The 19,153-nt window shown below is 47.5% G+C and overlaps 1 protein-coding gene across 1 annotated transcript in view; it reads left to right on the top strand.

Annotated features, from left to right (window-relative positions):
• Positions 1-15,423: 15,423 nt before the first annotated feature.
• IGF2BP3 (insulin like growth factor 2 mRNA binding protein 3) overlaps positions 15,424-19,153 on the top strand; it is a 112,185-nt gene continuing 108,455 nt past the window's right edge. The window contains exons 1-2 of the mRNA XM_054637634.2: positions 15,424-15,803; positions 17,058-17,118. Coding sequence (XP_054493609.1) covers positions 15,629-15,803; positions 17,058-17,118 — 236 coding nt within the window. The 5' untranslated portion in view covers positions 15,424-15,628. The remainder of the gene's footprint in view (positions 15,804-17,057; positions 17,119-19,153) is intronic.

Below are 19,153 nucleotides of genomic sequence, written 5' to 3'. Positions count from 1 at the left end.
CCAAGTTATTAAGGTGTTTGATGGACAGCGAAGCTGTGCTTATCACAGGGACACTATAAAAACCTCTTGAGCTTCTATAAGAGCTTGCTCTCTTTTGGGGATTTGTCTGGATGAATTTTTCTGCATCACCTGATTTCTTACCCCTTCCCTACTTGTCCTGTAAAGCACACAGAGGAGAGAGCATGGGGAAAAACATCCCTGGAAGCGCAGCAGAAAGCTCATGGTTCCTGATGGGCTTCCTGTTTGCCTGGGACAGACCTACAGTCACAACCCCCCAGCACCTGTGGTGTGTGTCACAGTGATCCCTGTCTCACCCAGGAGGAGCATCTGCCTTCCCCCCTGCCCTCCCAGCTTGCCCAGCCTCTCAGTGCCAAGGGAGGAGCCGTGTCCCCCACCAGCACGAGCCTCTGAGCCAGCCCAGCGTGTCGTCCTGAGGCTGCAGGTGATAAATTATGGCTGTCTCTGGCAAAGTCCATGTCCCAAAGATGAAATTCATTCCTTCTACAACTTCTCAAGGAAAAAGTAAATTGCAGCTGCTGCCTCTGTTGCAGCACACCCATAGGGAAGCTTAGCAAATCCAAGGAAGGGAGTTGCTATCGTCTCTGGTTGAACCACGAGCAGCTGTCGATGTATTCAGTTCTGGGATTCAGCACCCATTCACCCCATTGGGACTGGTGAAATGGATATGGGGAGGTAACCAGGGTCTAAGAGCAGCATCTCTGCTCATCTCTTGCTGAGCCTGGCTAGCAGCAGAGAGGATTTCCACTTGAATACCTACCCAGATAGCTAAAACCATCCTCTGCGGCATGTGGAAATATAAACCTTCCTTTTCCCGCCTGCTAAAGCCACCTGCTCTTGTCCCCTCCTGCTTTCTACTTTTAGCTCATTAGTTCCACTGTGACTACACTGTGCTGTCTCACTGCCTTTACTGAAGGCACGTCACAGGCAACTGAATGTATCTGAGCAGCTGCTTGACCCGCTTGCTGCTGAAAGTCAGCACCGACCAGTGTTGAGTCCCTAATTAATAACAGCCCCAGGGAAGAAGCAGCCCCAAAAACTCTGACAGCTCCAAACACTGTCAAGGTCTTTTTGTCACACTCTCCTTTCTAAAAGTTGGATTTGTTGATCCTTGTGGGTCCCTTCCAACTCAGGATATTTTATGATTCTCTGATTCTATGATTTCTAACTTGTTTGGAGTAAGAAAGATGAGCCTCCATGGCAATAGTGATAATTTTATGAGTTAGCTTCTTAAATATCAGCATGACAACGGCTCATTGAAACGTGCTGCCAGCTTACTTTCTTGATGGTGATATCCATGCAAAAACTTCCCATAATCTTCTACTAATCAGGAGGAATGTGAGTAGAACTCTGACGAGGTACCCAAGAATTTCCAAAATTCACCAGGTGCATTGGATCAGGCTTAATCAGGAAAGGCTCAGCTTTGATTCTCTTCCTGTGCTGGGAAGGTGGTCTTCCCCTCTAACAAGACAAAGTGTTACCTAAATCAGCATCACTTTTATAATCAAAGTACAGTTCCTCCTTGGCAAAGATGGAAGGAGAAAACTGTCGTGTGTAAGAGAGAGATAGGAAGGATTTGCCACTCATTTGGGTTTGTGGCAAAAGCTAAATGGCATTTTGTGATCTTCAGCAACAGGAATAATGAATGCACCAGAAGTGAAGAGAGAAAGGAGGTATAAGGAAGGAATTTCCTGTTGCTTTGCTAAACCACACTGGAATGTGGGTAAGGAGAGGGGGAAACAAGGTACAAGGCTGAGGACAGAAGTGCAAACTGGAAAATTCAGAAATTGCTCAGGAAGTTACAGAGGGAAGGGAAGGGAAGGGAAGGGAAGGGAAGGGAAGGGAAGGGAAGGGAAGGGAATCAAGAATTTGGAGAGAAACAATTTGTGGAAAGAGGACATTCTGGGACACACCATGGGACAAACACACTTTGGAGCAGGTGGCTGTGGAAATTTTGTGATTTCTGCCTGTGGAGAAGAGTGGGACTGAGCAAGATGAAGATGAAAATGAAGAAGAAATTATGCTTGTCCAAGAAGTCACTTCTGGCAGTGGATGACACTACCTGGAGCTTTGTGTTTTATCCACTTTCTGCAACCAGTGCTAAGACTTTCCCTTCTGCCAATCCCTCTCTGTTACCTCATCTCTCTGCAACACTGTCGCCTCCTCACTTCCAGCTGCAGTGAAGGTTCTTATTACAGAAAGTTGATTTGTGATGAATCCATTTGTATGGTATATTGCTGAGTACAAACTATTAACATTTAAATCAATAACCATGGAACTTGTAAAATTACATAAACAGCAGAGAGATTTGCAGGAAGGAAAAGGTGAATGTCTTAAAAGTCATTAATAAAGAAGCAAAACTTCAGTTTCAGAATGAGCTACTAAAGGAGTTTTATTTCTCTTCTTTGAGCTAATAAACTGTTTTTCTTCTAGAGTTAGACAAGTCTTTAGTCACTGAGTGAATAATATGGATTTTTGACTACCACTCTGATCCTTTTTTGCTTTCCTTTATGCTGGCATGAGTTTGCTCTTCCTGTCAGACATCGGTTACTGCAAACCCACAAAGATCTCATCTGCTTTTAACTTCCTCCTCTCAGCTCAGGGTCTGCACTGCTTCTTCTCCAGCACAGTGCCAATTTCTTGGCAGGAACTGCCTCTGCTGTAGCCAGTGTCTGCCTGAGCTTCAGAGCATGCTGACCCCAGCATTTCCACCAGCAGCAGCTTCCCGAGGCCACAGCTGCCCCACCCATATGTCTGGTGAGATACTTCCACCACCAAAGTCCTACTCGTGGGAGATCACTCACCAAAATAGAGTTGTCAGATACAAAACCCAGCTGGAACTCACAGGGATTCCCTAAAGCAGCAGTAAAGCTCCAGCAAACCTGACACTCACCAAATCTGTTCTCAGAGGCAAGTGGGAACCCTGCAAATGGGGAAACCTACAAGAGGAGTACATCATTCCATAGCTCATTGCCTAAATGGGCTTCCAGAGGGATAGAGGCACCAAATACTGTTCAATAAGGAGAACAGGGGAGGGAGGCAGGTAGAGAGACAGGGAGACAGAGAATAACAGCTGGGGAAAGAAAATTGGGTGGAATATTAAGGTCAAGAGTTGTAAAGGGAAGGAAGAGGTGGAAAAGAAACACAGACAAATCAGAAAAGGCATGGCTACAAGTCGGGCAATGAAGAGTAGAGACCGAGTCGGAAAATAAGCAGCACCAGAGGTTTGTCACGCTTTTCCTGTGTAAATACACATCCAACTTCACAACTAGCTGCCTCTGTTGAACAGCAAGGATCCTGTTGCCCTGAAAATGAGAATGTGAAGGCACCAGGAAGGATAGGGCTGTATTACATTAAAATAAGAGGTTCTGAACAGGTCTGCAGGGAGTGTGCTGGTACCCTGGTAGGGCTGAATTGCGTCTGTTTGTGGGATACAGCTCCCACAGGGTGACTTGCTCTCTGGCTTAGAGCTTGCTACCCTTTTCCCTTTGGCTTTTGCTGGCAGAAAGGGAAACATTCTGAAAATCATTGCCTAGGACATTAGTCTTTCTGCGATCAGAATGGTGTGTTTTATCTATGCAGGGATGTGAAATCCACTTTCTTGGGAACCACACATGTACACACTCTTCTTCTGTCTCCACTATCTTCAACACCACAAAGAAAATGTGAGGAGCCAGCATCCCTGCTAGGGGCATATGTCTGAATAGGCGCAAGCTTAATAATGTCCCCATTTAAATATGTATAGAGCCAAGTGTGAATTGTTAATGTAAAAGCCCGCACATGCTCAAACATTTTGGGGTGGTTTGGCTTTTCCTTGGCAGTGAGGTTGGGGCATCTTTCTCGAGGTCAGCGCAAAGGAAAATATTGGTGTCTTCCCTTTTCCCACTGCTTGGAAACCGGGATCTCTGTTGTCTTTATCCCTGGTCTTTTGTGGCTACTGCAAAGGAGCATCTTCCAGAAGGCACCGCGTGCTTGTCCTCCAGTGGCTGCTGCCCTCCCGGCCCTTTTCCAGCCGGGGGCCCCCCGCCGCAATCTGCCGGCACTCCGCGACCCCGGCGCGGGCAGGGGCTGGGGGCGGGGGCGGCCGGGGCTGGGGAGGGATTTCTGCGGGTGTGAAGGAACACGGGCCGGGCGAGGGGGGCTGGGAGAGCGGCGGCCGGCAGCGGGCAAGGAGAGGCGGCGGGGGCCGCGCCGGCGCCTCCCGGGGGGCTCCCGGTGCCGCCGCTCCCGCCGCTGCCCCTCGGGCGGAGGCGGCCCCGGGCCGCCCGCGGCCGCACCGCCCGGGTTTGAAGCGGGGCTCCCGGTTCGGTGCGGGCGCGCCCCGCGCTCCCCGGCCGAGCGGGGCCGGGCTGCGGGCGGCGGGGGCGGCCGGGGCTTCCCCAGCGCATCCATCCCGCGGGCCGAGCCTCCCGCGTCCCTGCGGTGCGCGAACCCCACCCAAAGCAGCGAGCATCCGACGGAAGCGGCTGTCGGAGGGAAGGGAGCCGGGAGGTGAGCCCGACGCCCCGAAGCCATCACCCGCTCTCCGCTGGTGCCCACCCACCGCTCCCGCATTCCCGAGGAGCGCAGAGCGGCGTCAAGCCCCGGCACCGGCTGCCTCAGCCCTGCCTCCTCCGTGCCTCAGCCCAGCCCCAGCCCCAGCCCCTTGCTCAGACAGATGTCCGCCCTCCCTGCTCCACTCCCAGATGAGCCTGTCCTCCGCGCCTTGACAGGCTCCTCATTTAATCGTTAGGCAGCAACTCTTGCAAAGGAAAAAAACAGAGGGGAGGGCATCTTTAATTTTTTGAGCCTCCCCATTCGTGTTTTGGGTACATCACAGTGTCCTTGCTGTCTGTGCTCCACTGGACGTAGGTGAGCTCGATGCACCCCAGAGTTTTCTATTCAAGCACTCAGCTGTAAGGGGACAGTGTCCATGTAACCCCAACTTCTGCTGCTGTCCTTACATTATCTCTTTGTTTGGCCATGTGTTTGCAGAACCTATTTTCTGATCCTGTAAATGACACTAAATCTGTTGGGTTTCAGCAAGTAGTGCATGTTTCTACCTAGCATCCAATCAGGGAATTCCTAAGTAAACCAGGAATAGAAAAAAAATTACATTTTGAAATGAAAATGGCGTATCTGGAGGCACCTAGTACCCACAACACCAGTGTGGATTTGACTCCTTTGGTGGGGCATGGGCGTCCTGTTGGAAGAAATACTACATGATGAGTGGAAAAATTACAATTTCCCCCATTCCCAAAGGACAGTTCTCTATGCCCACATGCAAGTGTGTTAGGATGTGTCAAAGAAAAGGCAGCATTTCATCTGTGATGCAAATGAGCTCCACTGGCCACTATTGCTCTGCTTTTCCTTTAGGACTTGATGGCTGCAGTCAAGGCAGCCCCACCACTTCCCTCCAGGATATTTCTCACCACACTACCCTGTTGAGTTTTTTCCTTGAGAACTGTTGAGCTTCTTCAAAGAAAAATTTTGCTAGAAAGGAACCCATTCTTATTTTAGGACAACTCCTTATTGTTAGGAGACAACATTGGCTAGAGCTGAAATGAGTTTTAAAAATTGTGTTAAAATATTCTCTCTCAGTGTTGTTTTCTGTTTAGTTCAGTTACACCTAGATCAGAGTTTAAAATAGCAACTAACCATAGTGCAGGTCCCCATTCCAAGACAAGGAAAGGTTTTCATCTGTTACTTGGTTAGTCATTGACAGGGATTTCTAATGCAGTCAGGGGTGTAGTGTTTTCACATATCTAAAGCTTATTCCCAATTTATTTCAGGGGTCATGTACAAAAAGAGTTATGGAAAATAATAGATACCCTGGAAAAACTAAGTGTTGTGTTCAGTATTTAACTGCAAGGAAGACTTCACCTTTCACACCAAAACAACAAAACACCGTTTTTATTTTAATATGTTTTTGGTATTTCTTGATTTTTTAAAAATGTTATTTCCTAATCTAGGATATACCTTTTCAGGACTTTAAATTGTTTTTATCCCTAAAGTGTATAAAAAGCAAATAATTAAAAATAATAAAGATATAATCAATTAAGTTGGTTTGGACATTACAAAATCTTAAAAAAATTAACTTATTAGAAAATGCATTTGTTAAAAAAATTAGAAAATTAACATTTTAGCAAGAACATTAGTACAGAAGAAAAATTATATCCTTCTGCAGCATAATGCAGATACAAAACAAAATTATAGGATTATTAGCTTAGAAATTCGGCAGTTTTGAAAAAAAGTTTCTTGATTGTGTGTATGTTTTTAAAATTTTAATATGAGTTTTTCAAGCATGATGTTTACAACCAGAAATAGTCATTTGATAACCAGAACTCAAAGGTGTTCAGAGCTTTCTGCTGCTTGACCTACAACTTCAGAACTGCAAAGCATGTCCTGGCTTGTTTTCCCCAGGCTCCACAGAGGCTTTAGGATGAGACTATGCCTGCACAGATATGTCTCATGCTATAGGTTTGCAACAAGATGTCCAACGTGAAAGAAAACAACCCAAACCAACAAAAAAACACCCAACATTTTGTACAAGACTAAAACTAAATCAATTGCAACTTTATCTGCAGCAGATGGAAACAGTGGCTGTCTGTACAATAGGGTTCTTGTAGGGGTTTCAGGTATGAAAATCTCATATCTTTTTCACTCATTTTTTTCAGTCATAATTTATAGATAAAACAAAATATTCTCTCAGGCTACAGTTTGCCAAGGTTTTGTTTTTTTTTTTTTTCTTCTTTTTGCTCAAATGAGTTTCTAAGCTGTCTGGAAATATGTATGGGGTAAACTTTATTTTTCTATGGGAAAAGAAAGGGTTGTTCTCTCTTTTCTAATTATTAAGACAACTAAACTTTGAAACTTGACATTTTGCTGCTTCTCATTGGAATACACCCATGAACTACTTTGAAGTTTGTTTTGAACCTCTGAAAGTTATTTACAGGACACAGGGAAAACCATTAATTAGGTTGACAGCTTTTGCATCCAGAAAGCTGATCTGGTTTGTTCTTTTTCTTCAAAAGCCAGCAACTGAAAATCCCCTTTGCAGCTCAGGAGTGTAACCTTTAGCCAGGTCAGGGAGAGATTTCCCAAGGAGCTGAGGGGGCACCTGTTGGCCTTTGCCTTGGTGGAGCCAGGAAACGCTCTTGTCTCCTTACTCCCACTGCTCACCTCCCCCTGCCCACACTTCTCCTCTAAGTAAATAACCACAACTTGCTAAAAACCTGAGCTTCCAAAACTAGCAGTTCCTGGGTGAGTTTTAAGACTCTTAAATCTCAAGGCAGTATTAAAGGGGTGTAATTAAAATTAAAAAGTTATATTTAATCGAATAATTAGATTATATGACTGATGTGAAGCATCCCCATGTATTATTATCTTTTTACAAACAGTGATTTAATTATTTTGATTATTTTTATTTCAACTCCAGGAGAGAAAGCTCTAATTTTACGAATTTGTCAAAGCTGCAGGAAATTTAAATAAAATTGTGTAAATTTCAGGGTTTACTTAAGCAATTTGAACACCAAATTCAATTAATTTACTTTATACCTATGTTTCATTGATAATAAAACAGATATTTGGAATTTTTTGTTTTGAAAGAAATTAAGATCATATTTTGACTAGAACCATATTTCAGCTCAAAATTAGCATTTCAGCATTGAATATTAACATTAGAAATCCACACATGACTAAAACAAAAGGGCACAAACACTTTTGAATTTTCCTGCAGCCATCATTCAATGTAAGAAAGTAGATTGAAGCATGCAATTGGCATTTTTTTCCACCCAAAGAAAGAAAAGAAACACATTTTGTCATTTCTTTGGTAATGCAGCTTTGACTATATTTTTTTACATTGTTAACTTAAGGCAAATAAGGCAGGTATTAGCCTTGCCTCTAGCTGTTGCCTGTGAGAATGTTTCAGTGTTTACATACAGGCTGGGGCTTTATCACAGGTCTGATGCAAGAAAGCTGAATTTTTTCTCTGGCCTCTGTGACCCCATTACGGTACTTTGTTAGTGTGCATTCTGTGAGCTCAGCCCCACTCCTACAGCATGACTATACGTTCAAACAATGGACTCAAAACAGGCTTGCAAAAAACAGCCTCAAACTAGCCTTGCAGGCTTGGGTTTACCTAAATAAATCACTTTTTTCATGTTTTCCTACTTGATTTTCTAACTTTGGTTTGAGTAGTATTTTAGGAGCGTTTAAAAGCTCAGATAAACTGTTTACTGTTGCAAAATTTTAAAGAAACCAAAAACATTTCTAGAAGAAAAAGTTGAATCTGAAATTTGTAGAAACAACTACTTAGTCTAAGATATGTTTGTGTGCCTCCAGTTGTATCAAGGATTGCTCAATTGAGATGTAAATTGAGCTTTAAAACAGGAATTAATTAGCATGAAACTAATGCTATATGTATGCAGTTTAATTTTATCAGACTAAGGCTTCTATTTATTTTCACAGCTTTTGCCTTATGGGGTTGCAGGGCATTTTTGTTTTACAGGTCTCTCTTCCACTACTTAAATACTTTTCTTGGTGGAACTTTTAGTTACTTCACCTTACTCTGGGAAATGACTAGACTCTACACAAAATGTTTTAGAAATAATACAGTCAAGCTTCATTGACCATTTAGCTGTAGAAAACCACAACTTGGGGGGGGAAATATGGAGATTTCCTTACATAAAAAGATTGTGCCAGCCATTTTATTATAGTGACAATACCTACCCAAACAGATCTCTTGCAATCCAAGTTCCCTAGCATTTAATACCAAAACCATGTACAATATATTAAGGTAATCCATTGCAAAGGAAATAATTCTATGATGTAGCTTTCATGAGAAACACAAAAGACTGAACCTAATTTATTTTAGACCAGATAAACAATTACTGAAATGACCTAACGAAATCATTCATATCTAAGCACTAATGTCTGCAGGAGGGGCCAACAATCCCACAAGCTCAGCCTTCAGTTTCACAGGTACTTTTAAATTGCCATATAATCCATAATTCACAGAACCAAATATTCAGTCTTCTTAAGAAACAGACCGGAAACAAAAACATGACTATAATTAACATTAGGATGGTTTCTGATCTTGAGAAAAATAATACATAGCAAATGACAGAACAGATATTGTAGTGGGAAAACACACTTTAAATACAAACATTCATGACCACATTCTTCAAAGGATATACATATTAATGGCCAATTTAAACAGCTCTTTTCATGAATGTTACATTGAAATTGGAATGCTTATTCCTGACAAAATTTGTAAAAGACCAAACGATTGCCTGAACTGGATCCAGCAACAGAACAAAGGTATTTTAAGTTATTAAAACAAATTAAAACAAAACAAAAAAAAAGTAAAGTATGAAACTTCAGCAGCTACCATATTAAATTTTTGCCTAAATATAACAAAATAACTAATTTGTATCAAAATTAAGTTATTTTAAAATATTAAAAGCAAATTGTTGCAGAGTGTCTTCAAAGGCCAACGCTACACTAGCGTTTTTTAGAGAAAGGGAGGGATATATCCTTATTAAAAAATAATGGCTACTTGGAAGGAAATCTGGCCACCAAAATCTAACCAATACCAGGTATTAAAGAGCAAATTTAACACTCCTTCCCTATAATTTTAAGATATGGAAGGTCCTGGGGCTGAATTCACAACAGATCTATGAAAATGTTAGCTGAAAACACCGTTATCATACCAGTAAGGCAAAACAGATTCTGGAGAGGAGGGTCTCATTGTTCTCGCCAAAGGGATTTCATGCTTGGGTTGCTGCCCCATTTTACTCCCTTACTTGATATTTTTTTCCTCTTGGCAAAAGATCTCCTTGATGAAAGGAGGAGCAAACAAGAAATATATTCTGATTTCTCTAAATTGTAAGAAAACCAAACCAGAACAAAACCCCATCTGAAACAAGTTAAAACACACTTCACTCGTGAGAAACACTTTTACTTCTTAAATAGTGTCTTCATTTTCAGTTCTTCACTCCTTGTAAAAGCCACACAAAATATTCTTTAGCTAGAGGAAGCCATATTGGCAATTATTCCTGTCACTTGATCAAATAAAGTTCTGATTTTGTCTGGCTGTAATATATATGATATATTTCTATTTTTTCTACGTGCTCCTTCCAACACAATTGCAAAGATCTCAGATTTCAGATATCGACCCGAAATATAGTTAAGCTCTCCTTTGAAAATCCCATTTTAAATCCAGCTGTGCCAAGTGAAGTGAACACTGATGAAAAGTTTATGTATTATATATAATATATATGTAAAGACTGTTAATTATTTTCATGTAATCAAAATGTAGGTGATCAGATTTTTATTTTACAAGATCTGTTTGCAAAGATATGTTTGAAAGATGAAAACAAGATACATCGAGCATTCAGTACTTGAATAAAGAGATCCCTGGACAAAATGGGAAAAAAAATTACTTACTTTCAAATCAGCATGTAGAGATTCGTTCTAAGCCACAGTCACCACCTTTCACATACCGGACTACTTATTTAGAAATTTTTTGTATTATTTTACTGCAGTAACACTGTGATCACTTTGCATTACAAAATCAAGAACTCCTGCAACTTTCCGGTCAGCAAAAGAGCACAGACAGCTAACCTCTTTGTAATTCTTTTTTATTGGAAAGAAACTCGAACAGAGCTGGCTACATTGTTTTATCTCAAGCTCTAAAACTTCCGATGCATCGTGCGGTTTATTTGTTTCATTCCACGCCGGCACCGCCGCGCTCTCCGTTGCCGATTCATCGAGTTTTGTAGCATTTTACGATCAAAACTTCCAAGCCGGAGCGGAGCGGGACGGACCCCGGTGCTCCCGCAGGCGCTGCGCCGAGCCCCGGCCGGCCCCGGCCGCCTCCCCGCTGTCGGGGGAGCCGAGCCGAGCCGAACGGAACTGCTACCAGCCCCGGCAGCGGAGCCAGCCGCCGGCACCGAGCCGTCGCCGCCTCCACGAGCCGCCCGGGCGGGCTGGCGGTGCTGGGAAGGGCGGCGGGACCCCGGGAGCGGCGTTCCACGCCCGCCAGCGCGGATCGCTCCGGGACCGCCGCGGATCGCTCCGGGGCCGCCACCCCAGGCCGGGGCCGCCGCGCCGCTCCCGGAGCGAGCGTCCCGCGGCTCCCGGAGCGAGCATCCCGCGGCGCCGGCCGCGCTGCCCGTGCCCGTGCGAAGCCGCGCGCCGCCGCTCCTTTGTTCGCCGGCCCTCCCGGCGCGGCGGTGGCGGGGCGGCCCCCGGAACCGGCACCTCTGCGGCGTGGCACCCACTTACCGCCTTACAAAGCCGCGGGCCGCCGCCGGGAGGGAAGGAGGGCGGGAGCGGGCTGGCTCTCCCGTCCCCTCCCGGCCCTGCCCTGCCCCGGCCGGTGGCGCCGCGCCCCCCGCCCGTCTCGTCTGCTCCGCTCCGCGCTCCCCTCCCCGCCCCCGCCGCCCCCGCCTCCGCTTTCGCGCCACGCGCCCCGGGGGCCGGCGCGGGAGCCAATGGGCGGCCGCGCCGCGGCGGCGGGCGGCGCTGGTAGGCGCAGGGCGCAGCCAATGGGAGGCGGCGCCGCCGCGCCGCTTTACTACGAGCGGCTATGGCCGCCCGCGGGGGCTGCGCGCCCCCGGGATGGCGGCGAGGCGAGGGCGGGCAGGGGGCCGGACGGACGGACGGACGGAGGAGGCAGGGGGTGCGGCAGGGCCGGGCCGGGCGGGTCAGCGCGGTTGTCCCATCCCGTCCCGTCGGCGCGGGTGTCCGCCCCGCGAGGACCGGCGGCTCCGCGCCCGCGCCGCCGTGGCGGAGGCAGGGGCGCGGCGTCCCCGCCGTCGTGGCGGCGGCCGCCCGGAGCCCGCGGGGAGCGCCCGCCGCCGCCGCGCCCCGCGCCGCCCGCCCGGCCCCCGCTGCCCATCGTGCCCCGGCCCACGCGGAGCGTTCCGCGGGCGGCCGCAGTCCAAAAAATCCCCACGAAACCAAAACCCAGCCCAGCCCAAAAAAAGAAATTTAATGGGAAATATTTGGGCTGCGGGCGGTCCGACGTGCTACCCACCCACCGTGCGCCGAGCCCGGCGGAGCGGGGGGGCTCGGGCCTCGGGAGGGGGCAGAGAGGGAGCGCCCTGCCCGCCCCTGGCCGTGCGAGAAGGGGGGGACGGACACGGCGGAGGCCCTTGGATTCTCACCCGGAGGTGGGGAGAAGCACATGGTTGAGTTTTAATTCTAAACGGCAGAATGTCGTAAAAGCCCTTGCTAATTAAAGATTGGCTGTGCTTCCTTGTGTGCAATATTTATGTAAGTATTTCAACTTCTTCTTGGCTTCTGTGGGAAATAAACACAAACCAATGAAATATAGAAAAAAATTTAATTTTTTTAATAATGCCTTTTCTTACAGAAGTAAATAAAAAAAATACATTAAGATGCGGGAATGCTCTGTTGTGTGCTCACACATTTGATTTGTGACTGCCAAAATAAAATACATCTCAAATTTTAAAGCTATGTTCTCAATAACGTTAACATTTGAGGGTGCCCAACTGGTCTGAACCATATTCATTTGTGCAGGGAAGTGGAGATTTGTCAGGCAACAAGAACAAATTTTTGTTGTTGAATTGCCTTTTTTGGCATTCAAGATTTGGAATTACTCTTGAAACCACTAACCAGCCCACACTTCTTAACAAACAAAGCTATACATTATTTAGATTTACAGAAAATATTTCAGCTTATTAGCAAGAGGTTTTCAGAATATTAAAAAAAAAAGAAAAAAAAAAAGAGGGGGGATTGCTAATAAGTAAGGGGATTTTTTCCCCCCAACCATCTGATTACAAAGCGGTTTATGGTGTTGTTGGACAACTGATGCATAGTGTTATCATGAACATTCAATCTTCATTTCTTAAAGAAATCTCCTAACTAAACACATTTTCAGACCAGAATATTAAAAGAAATATATGCACCCTGTTTAGCAATTTAAGAGGAAGTACCAGATAATGCTATACACCAACCATGTAGAAATGAGCACATGCAGCCTGCCTTATAGATACAGTACAAATCAAATTTATAAAGAATGCAATTAATCTGCAGGAACAGTGACTAATTCCTTTCACAAGTTTAACTAAGAATTCAGCTGTTTGGAGGGGGCTGTTTTTAACTTAGATAAGCAATTATTTATTTTAAGCAGACTATAGAGAGTGGGGTTATGAAATACAAATTCATTTAGGAAAGAATTCTACATGCAACATCAAAAAGTCATAAACAGTTTAAATCCTTAGGAAAAAAAAAATTCTCTCTATCCCCAAGATAATTATTTGCTAATTTCCTACAAAATGGAAGTTGTGATTAAATTCTGATTAGTGAAACACAAAACACTCGATTTCCTCAATCACAACCTGACAATTAAAAGTTCATTAAAATAACCCTGAGATTAAACAATGGGTTGAAATTACAAATATTAGGGTTTTGGTCAACCAACTGCTTGGATGCGCACAACAAAAGGGCCGTGTTTCCAACTTACTGCAGCATTCCCCCAGCCCCTGACGATTTCACAATGGTCTGGGGCTCCAGCCTCATGGTGAGCCATGTCTCCTTGCATCATCATACCCCCACAAGAGAAATCTTCAGCGGCTGACTCACCCCCTGAGCGCTGGGTACCACCACCACCACCATCGCCGAGCTGCGGCGGCCGCAGCGTGCGTAACAAAAGCCTGACCCCTGCGCGGCTTCCAAGGAGATTTAAACCACCCCTCTTTAATTGTGTACTTATTAGAAGTTAGGCACAAAGCTAGGAAGCGTTCCTCTTTACCAGAGATTTCCAGACATGCTACAGGACATGTGGAAATCCAGTCACTGCTCACTAATAAAAGTATTTAACCATTTTCCATGGATATACCTATTAAAACGTACCACAAGAAGCCTACCACGGAATAAATGAAACCTTCGGCTAAAGTGCGTTGAATTATTAAACAAAACCTACTAGATCGCTATATTAAACACAGTGCTGGCTTTCATTTCCGTATCCTTTCTTCATCTTCAGGCAACGTTTTGTTTGCACTGGAAAGGCTCCACACCCCCAAACCCCTCCCCCACAAGCCCACCATTGTATCTGTACGAATGTGGAGAATTATGAATGGTTCCTTAGACCGGGCAGGGGGAGGGGGGGAGGAAAAGGGGGGGGGTCGCCAAATCCCTTTGTGTGCCGTTACCAGCCGAGGGCAACGGTGCCTTCGCGTTTCCCCCCACGCCGTCCACCATTGCCCAGATGGGAAGGGAGCGCGGCCCCCCCGCCCCTCCCCGGGCCGGGCAGCTCCCTCGCCCCAGGACTCTCTTCTTCATCATCCCCCAACTCTCCTCCACCCCTTTGTCTTTTTTTTTTTTTTTTTTCTTTTCCCTCTCCCCCTCTTTCTCCTTTCCGTAAGGCTCAGCAGCGCAAGGGGCACCGCGAGTAATGCGGGATCATTACCATATGGGGCTCCTCCGGGGCTGGAGGGACCCCCCGCCCCCGCCCGCAGCCCCCCAGCACGCAGCCGCGGCGGCGCTGCGCGGGAGCGGATCCCGCTCTCTCGCCGGCCGCCTCCCCCCGCCATCGCACCCCCTCTTTTTCCTCGCCCTTTTCCTCCTCCCCCCAGCCCATACTGCCGGGGAGCGGGATCGCCCAGGCACGACCCCGATGAATAATCCCCACCGCCTGGCACGGCGGGGGAGGAGCGGGACGGGGGGGCGGGCATTGCGGTGCCTTTTCCCCTCCCTCCCCGGGATCACACCCCGCTCACACGGGGGGAGGTGCGGCCGCCCAGCCGTTTTTGGGCGGAGGGGGCGCGCAGAGCGAACTCCCCCCGCGGAAGGGCAGAGGCGGCGCAGACCGGAGCCCACCCAACTCCGGTTTCCATTTCCCCCGCCCTCCGGCCCTCTCTAAACTTGTCCTGTCCTGTCCAGCCTCCCCCCACCCCTCTCCCCGTCCTTCACCCCAGCCATCCTCCTCCTCCTCCTCCGTGAGTGTGTGTGCGCCCCATCCACTCGCTAATTGAAGAGCTGGGATTCCTCACGTGAGAAGTTGATTTGTAGTTTGAACACGTGGCTCATTCAAAAAGCCGGAATATTCAAGTAATTTTTTTCTCTCTCTCCGTCCTTCCCTCCCCCCTCCCCTTCTCTCTCTCTCTCTTTTTTTTTTTTTTTTTTTTTTTTTTTTTTAATACGGAGAGGCGGCGCCTGCATGCACGTAGTGTGACATTTTCATAGTCCGCCTGCTGCTGCCAAAGGGGCTTGGGGGCAAGACAAAAAAAGTAGTTTTTTTTTCCCCTCCCCTCCTCCTTTTCCTCTTCTCAGCCCGCCATCCGCGGCCCCGGCGCTGGGTGTTTCCCCCGTGCCCCCCATGCGCCCGGGTAGCACGGCAGGCACTTAGGACTCCCGTTTGGCCACGCTTTTTTTTTTTTCTTTTTTTTTTTTCTCCTTTTTTTTTTTTTTTCTACCCCTCGAGAGAGAGAGGGAGGGACACAAGCTGCAGATCTGATTTTTTTTTTCCCTCTCCCTGTCTCTCTCTCTCGCTCTCTCCTTCCTCCATCGCATTTTGTTTTATTTCCCCCTTCCTCCCCACCTCCTCTCGCAAGACGAGGGTTGCAGCCCGCGGTGCGCGCCTCCCCGAGCCGCCAGGAAGATGAACAAGCTCTACATCGGCAACCTCGGCGAGAACGTCAGCCCTCTCGACCTGGAAAGTCTCTTTAAGGACTCCAAGATACCCTTCTCGGGCCAGTTCCTGGTGAAGACGGGGTACGCCTTCGTGGACTGCCCCGACGAGAGCTGGGCCATGAAGGCCATCGAGGCACTTTCAGGTGAGCGGCCCCTTCCACCACCCCCGCCCTCTCTCCGCAGCCCCGACGGCTCCCGCCTCTCGAGCTCTTCCGCGGCCGCGGAGCGGCTGCAGCGCCGGCCTGGGCCGCGCCGCTGCTCGGTGGGGGGGGGGACCGGAGGGGGGGGGTTCCCGTTCCCTCCGCCCTCAGGTGAGATGGGAACTGTTTTTTCCGAGCGCGGCCGGAGCCGCCCGGCCTTCCCCTGGAGCCTTTGCGCGGGGCTTACGCGGCGGCGGCCCCCCGGGAGTGGCCGGGGAGGGGCGGGAGCCTGGGCCCAGGGACCCGCGGCGCGGCGGTTCCCATGTTTTTCCAAGCCCCACGGCCAGCCCTGCCCGCCCGGGGGCCCCCGCTGCATTGGGGGGGGTGGGGGGCGGTGAGTGCAGTGAGGCGGAGGCGGGCTGCGGGCGCGGAGCCCTGCGCGGGGCAGCGCTGCACACACCCCCCGGGCACAGCTGGACTCCCCCGCAGCCCCTCGCTGGGGCCGCCTCCCCCCGGAGCGGGCTGAGGCTCCTTTCGGCTCGCCTTAGGCCGCGGGGCTGGGGGCGAGCCGCCGAATTGCTCCAAACTTGGGAGGGGGCAGCCCTGCCCGCCCCCCCGCCCCGCGCTGCCCTGCTCTGCTATGCTATTTATTTCGGTTTCTCTTCGCTGCTCTCACGCACCCATCACCGCCTCCAGCAGCGCCGGCTCCCGGCCCGACATCCTGTTTTTGTGTGCTTAAAAAAAAAAATAAATTATTTTCGCGTGAAGCGGCTTTGCGGAGGTCTGCCGAGAGAGGCTGCCTCGGAGGAGATGGGCTCAGGTCTGCCGGGAGAGGCTGCTTCGGAGGCGACGGGTTCGGGCTGCGCTCCGCGCCTCCCTTCCCGCCCGCTTCCGCGCAGAAAATCGCCCGAAGTTGGCGGCGCGGGGGGTGGCGGAGCCGCCGCTCCCCCTCCCCGAGACGGGGCCGAGCGCGGCTCCCGCACACGACGCTTCGCGGGCTGTTCGCAGCGCGGGGCGGGGAAGGGGCCCCGCCGAGGGCAGCGCGGCTCCCCCGCGGCAGCGGCGCGGCCCCGGGCGCCGGGAGTGCCGCCTTGGCGGGCGCCGCGGCCGCGCTCCGCCGCCGCTGCCCCGGCTGCCGATGAATGGGCTAACGTGTTGCGCTCCCGTTTCCTGCTTCGCACCCCTGCGAGCCCGCTCCTGGAGACGGGGACGCACAGCCGCGCTCGAATATTTTCCCCTTTCTGTTTATCTCGGCAGGTAAAGTGGAGCTGCATGGGAAACTCATAGAAGTTGAACATTCGGTCCCGAAAAGACAAAGGTAATTTATTTTTATCCACACCCCCCCCAGCCCCCCCCCCCCCTCCCCGCACCGCCCCTTGCCCTTAGTTATCCAGTGAGAAGCAATTTGAAAAATGCTTAGGTTTGTGTTTCTCTTCCCTGTAGATAAATGGACCGCTTTCTTAAACCCACAGGCGTGCACTCAGTGCAGTCCGAGAGGTTTTCTAGAATCACCCCATGTATTTATAATATAGTGTCTTGGCCAGGCAGCAGTGGTACAATTTTTTTTTTTTTTTTGAAAAAGCACCTTTCTATGGGAGAAGCAAATTATTGTGGTCTGATGGCAAATGATCGTGTAGATTTTTAAAATTTAAAGTTCCGTGAGAGGAGTTAAAATCTGTGTGCTAGCAGGAAATGAAATGTGGTGTTGTGCACTGTATAACGGGCAAGCACGTGAGCTCTGCTTCAGCAACAAAAAGCACCTTGTAAATATACTGGTGGTTATATTTTTTTTGATCCTGCCATGTTGGAATCTGCAGCATTTTACAGGCCCATAGTAGAAGTCTCATCTGTATTTGAGAGGATTTTATCATCGCTATTTTGAGCTGGACTATAGAAGCAGCAGGAGGAGGACTCCTTCCCAGTAAGGACAGGATTTATGCATCCTTAATTTCTAAACATACGTTTAATTTTTGCAAGGCAGTAATTTTGTTGGGCCTCATGTAAAGAAGCAATATTTGGAATAAAGCAGTAGTATTTTTATGCTGCCTATAGCAATTCAGCTTGCTTCTTTCACAAATATTTATATGATAGAAAACCTGGCATGCACTAGAGAGTAAAAAAAAAAAATAGATCAAACTTTCCACGTGCTTGTTCCTGAACTCCATTATTCAATCTGGGAAGTATGTCTGTGAAACTTTATTACAAGGGACTTCTACTATTTCAGGATTATTTTTAAAATTGCAGTCTTTTTAAGGTAGTTGATTGGAGAAGATGGTTTATCTGTCTCGATAGGCACTGTATCATGGTATTTTGAGAATCAGAAGTTTGATCATCTGTTTAGTGTTAGAAGAAAGCTTCACTTTGAGAAAGTATGGAGGTTTTTTGCTCTAGTTAAGGGAAGGGGGAACCCCTCTCTGGACAAATTCATTGCATGTGACTCTTTATGGTTGTATTTATTTGATACTTTTCACTGAAAATGAATACGGTGTATGTGCTTTTTCTCCTTTAATATGCAATGCATATAGTATTGAATTACAGTAGCCTGCATTTAATAGATTTTGTATAGAAAAATACTGTTGTAGATGGAATATACTTTTAGATTTAAGAAGAAAATTCCATGGGACATCTAAAAATTGATGATTTCCTATTAGTCTAATAAATCTACTGTTATGCTTGTTAATCTTAAGCTTGCACAAAGAGCATTCTATTTATGCTTTTGAAAATAAATTCATTACACTCATATAACAGTAAATATAAAATCACTGGTGCTTCCCCAACTTTTTTTGTTTTGTTTTTAAATCATTGTTTAATGCGTTTAAAAGTATTTTTCAGTTCTTTCAGCTGCCAGCTGAGATGGTGTAAAAGTCCATTCTTTGTATTGGGTACCGTGTCCTATTTGTGAATTAGCAATTATCAGAAACATTTATCTGTCTGTAACTTGTTGAAAAGAATTCTGCACTGAGCTTCAAGCACTTTTCTAGGCATGTGTTGCCTGCATATAGGCATATTGAAAAAATTGCCGATGTAATTGTATCAGCATACCCACGTTGCTTCACTCAAAGCCCTTATTTGTTAAAACACTGTTTCACCGTGCATTATCTTGTTGGAATGCATTAGATATAGTTCAGATTTATACTACTGTTTAACAGAAAATTAAATTGTATTTCTCATGACTGTACTTCCTTCCCCTTTGTTTCTGCTCCCCCTCTCCCCAAATCTAATATAGAGAGCCACTTAAAATTCATTCAGTGGCCTCCATATGTAATAGTGACTCTCTTGTTCCTTTTATAAATGTCTAATTTTTTTTTTTTTTGGGGGGGGGAAGGAGGATGTCAGAAAATTGGAGGCTTTTT

This window comes from Agelaius phoeniceus, chromosome 1, assembly GCF_051311805.1.
Source record: "Agelaius phoeniceus isolate bAgePho1 chromosome 1, bAgePho1.hap1, whole genome shotgun sequence".
Taxonomy (NCBI): Eukaryota; Metazoa; Chordata; class Aves; order Passeriformes; family Icteridae; genus Agelaius; species Agelaius phoeniceus.
Note: the sequence above shows the minus strand (reverse complement) of the source record. Positions and strands in the feature narration are given on the sequence as shown.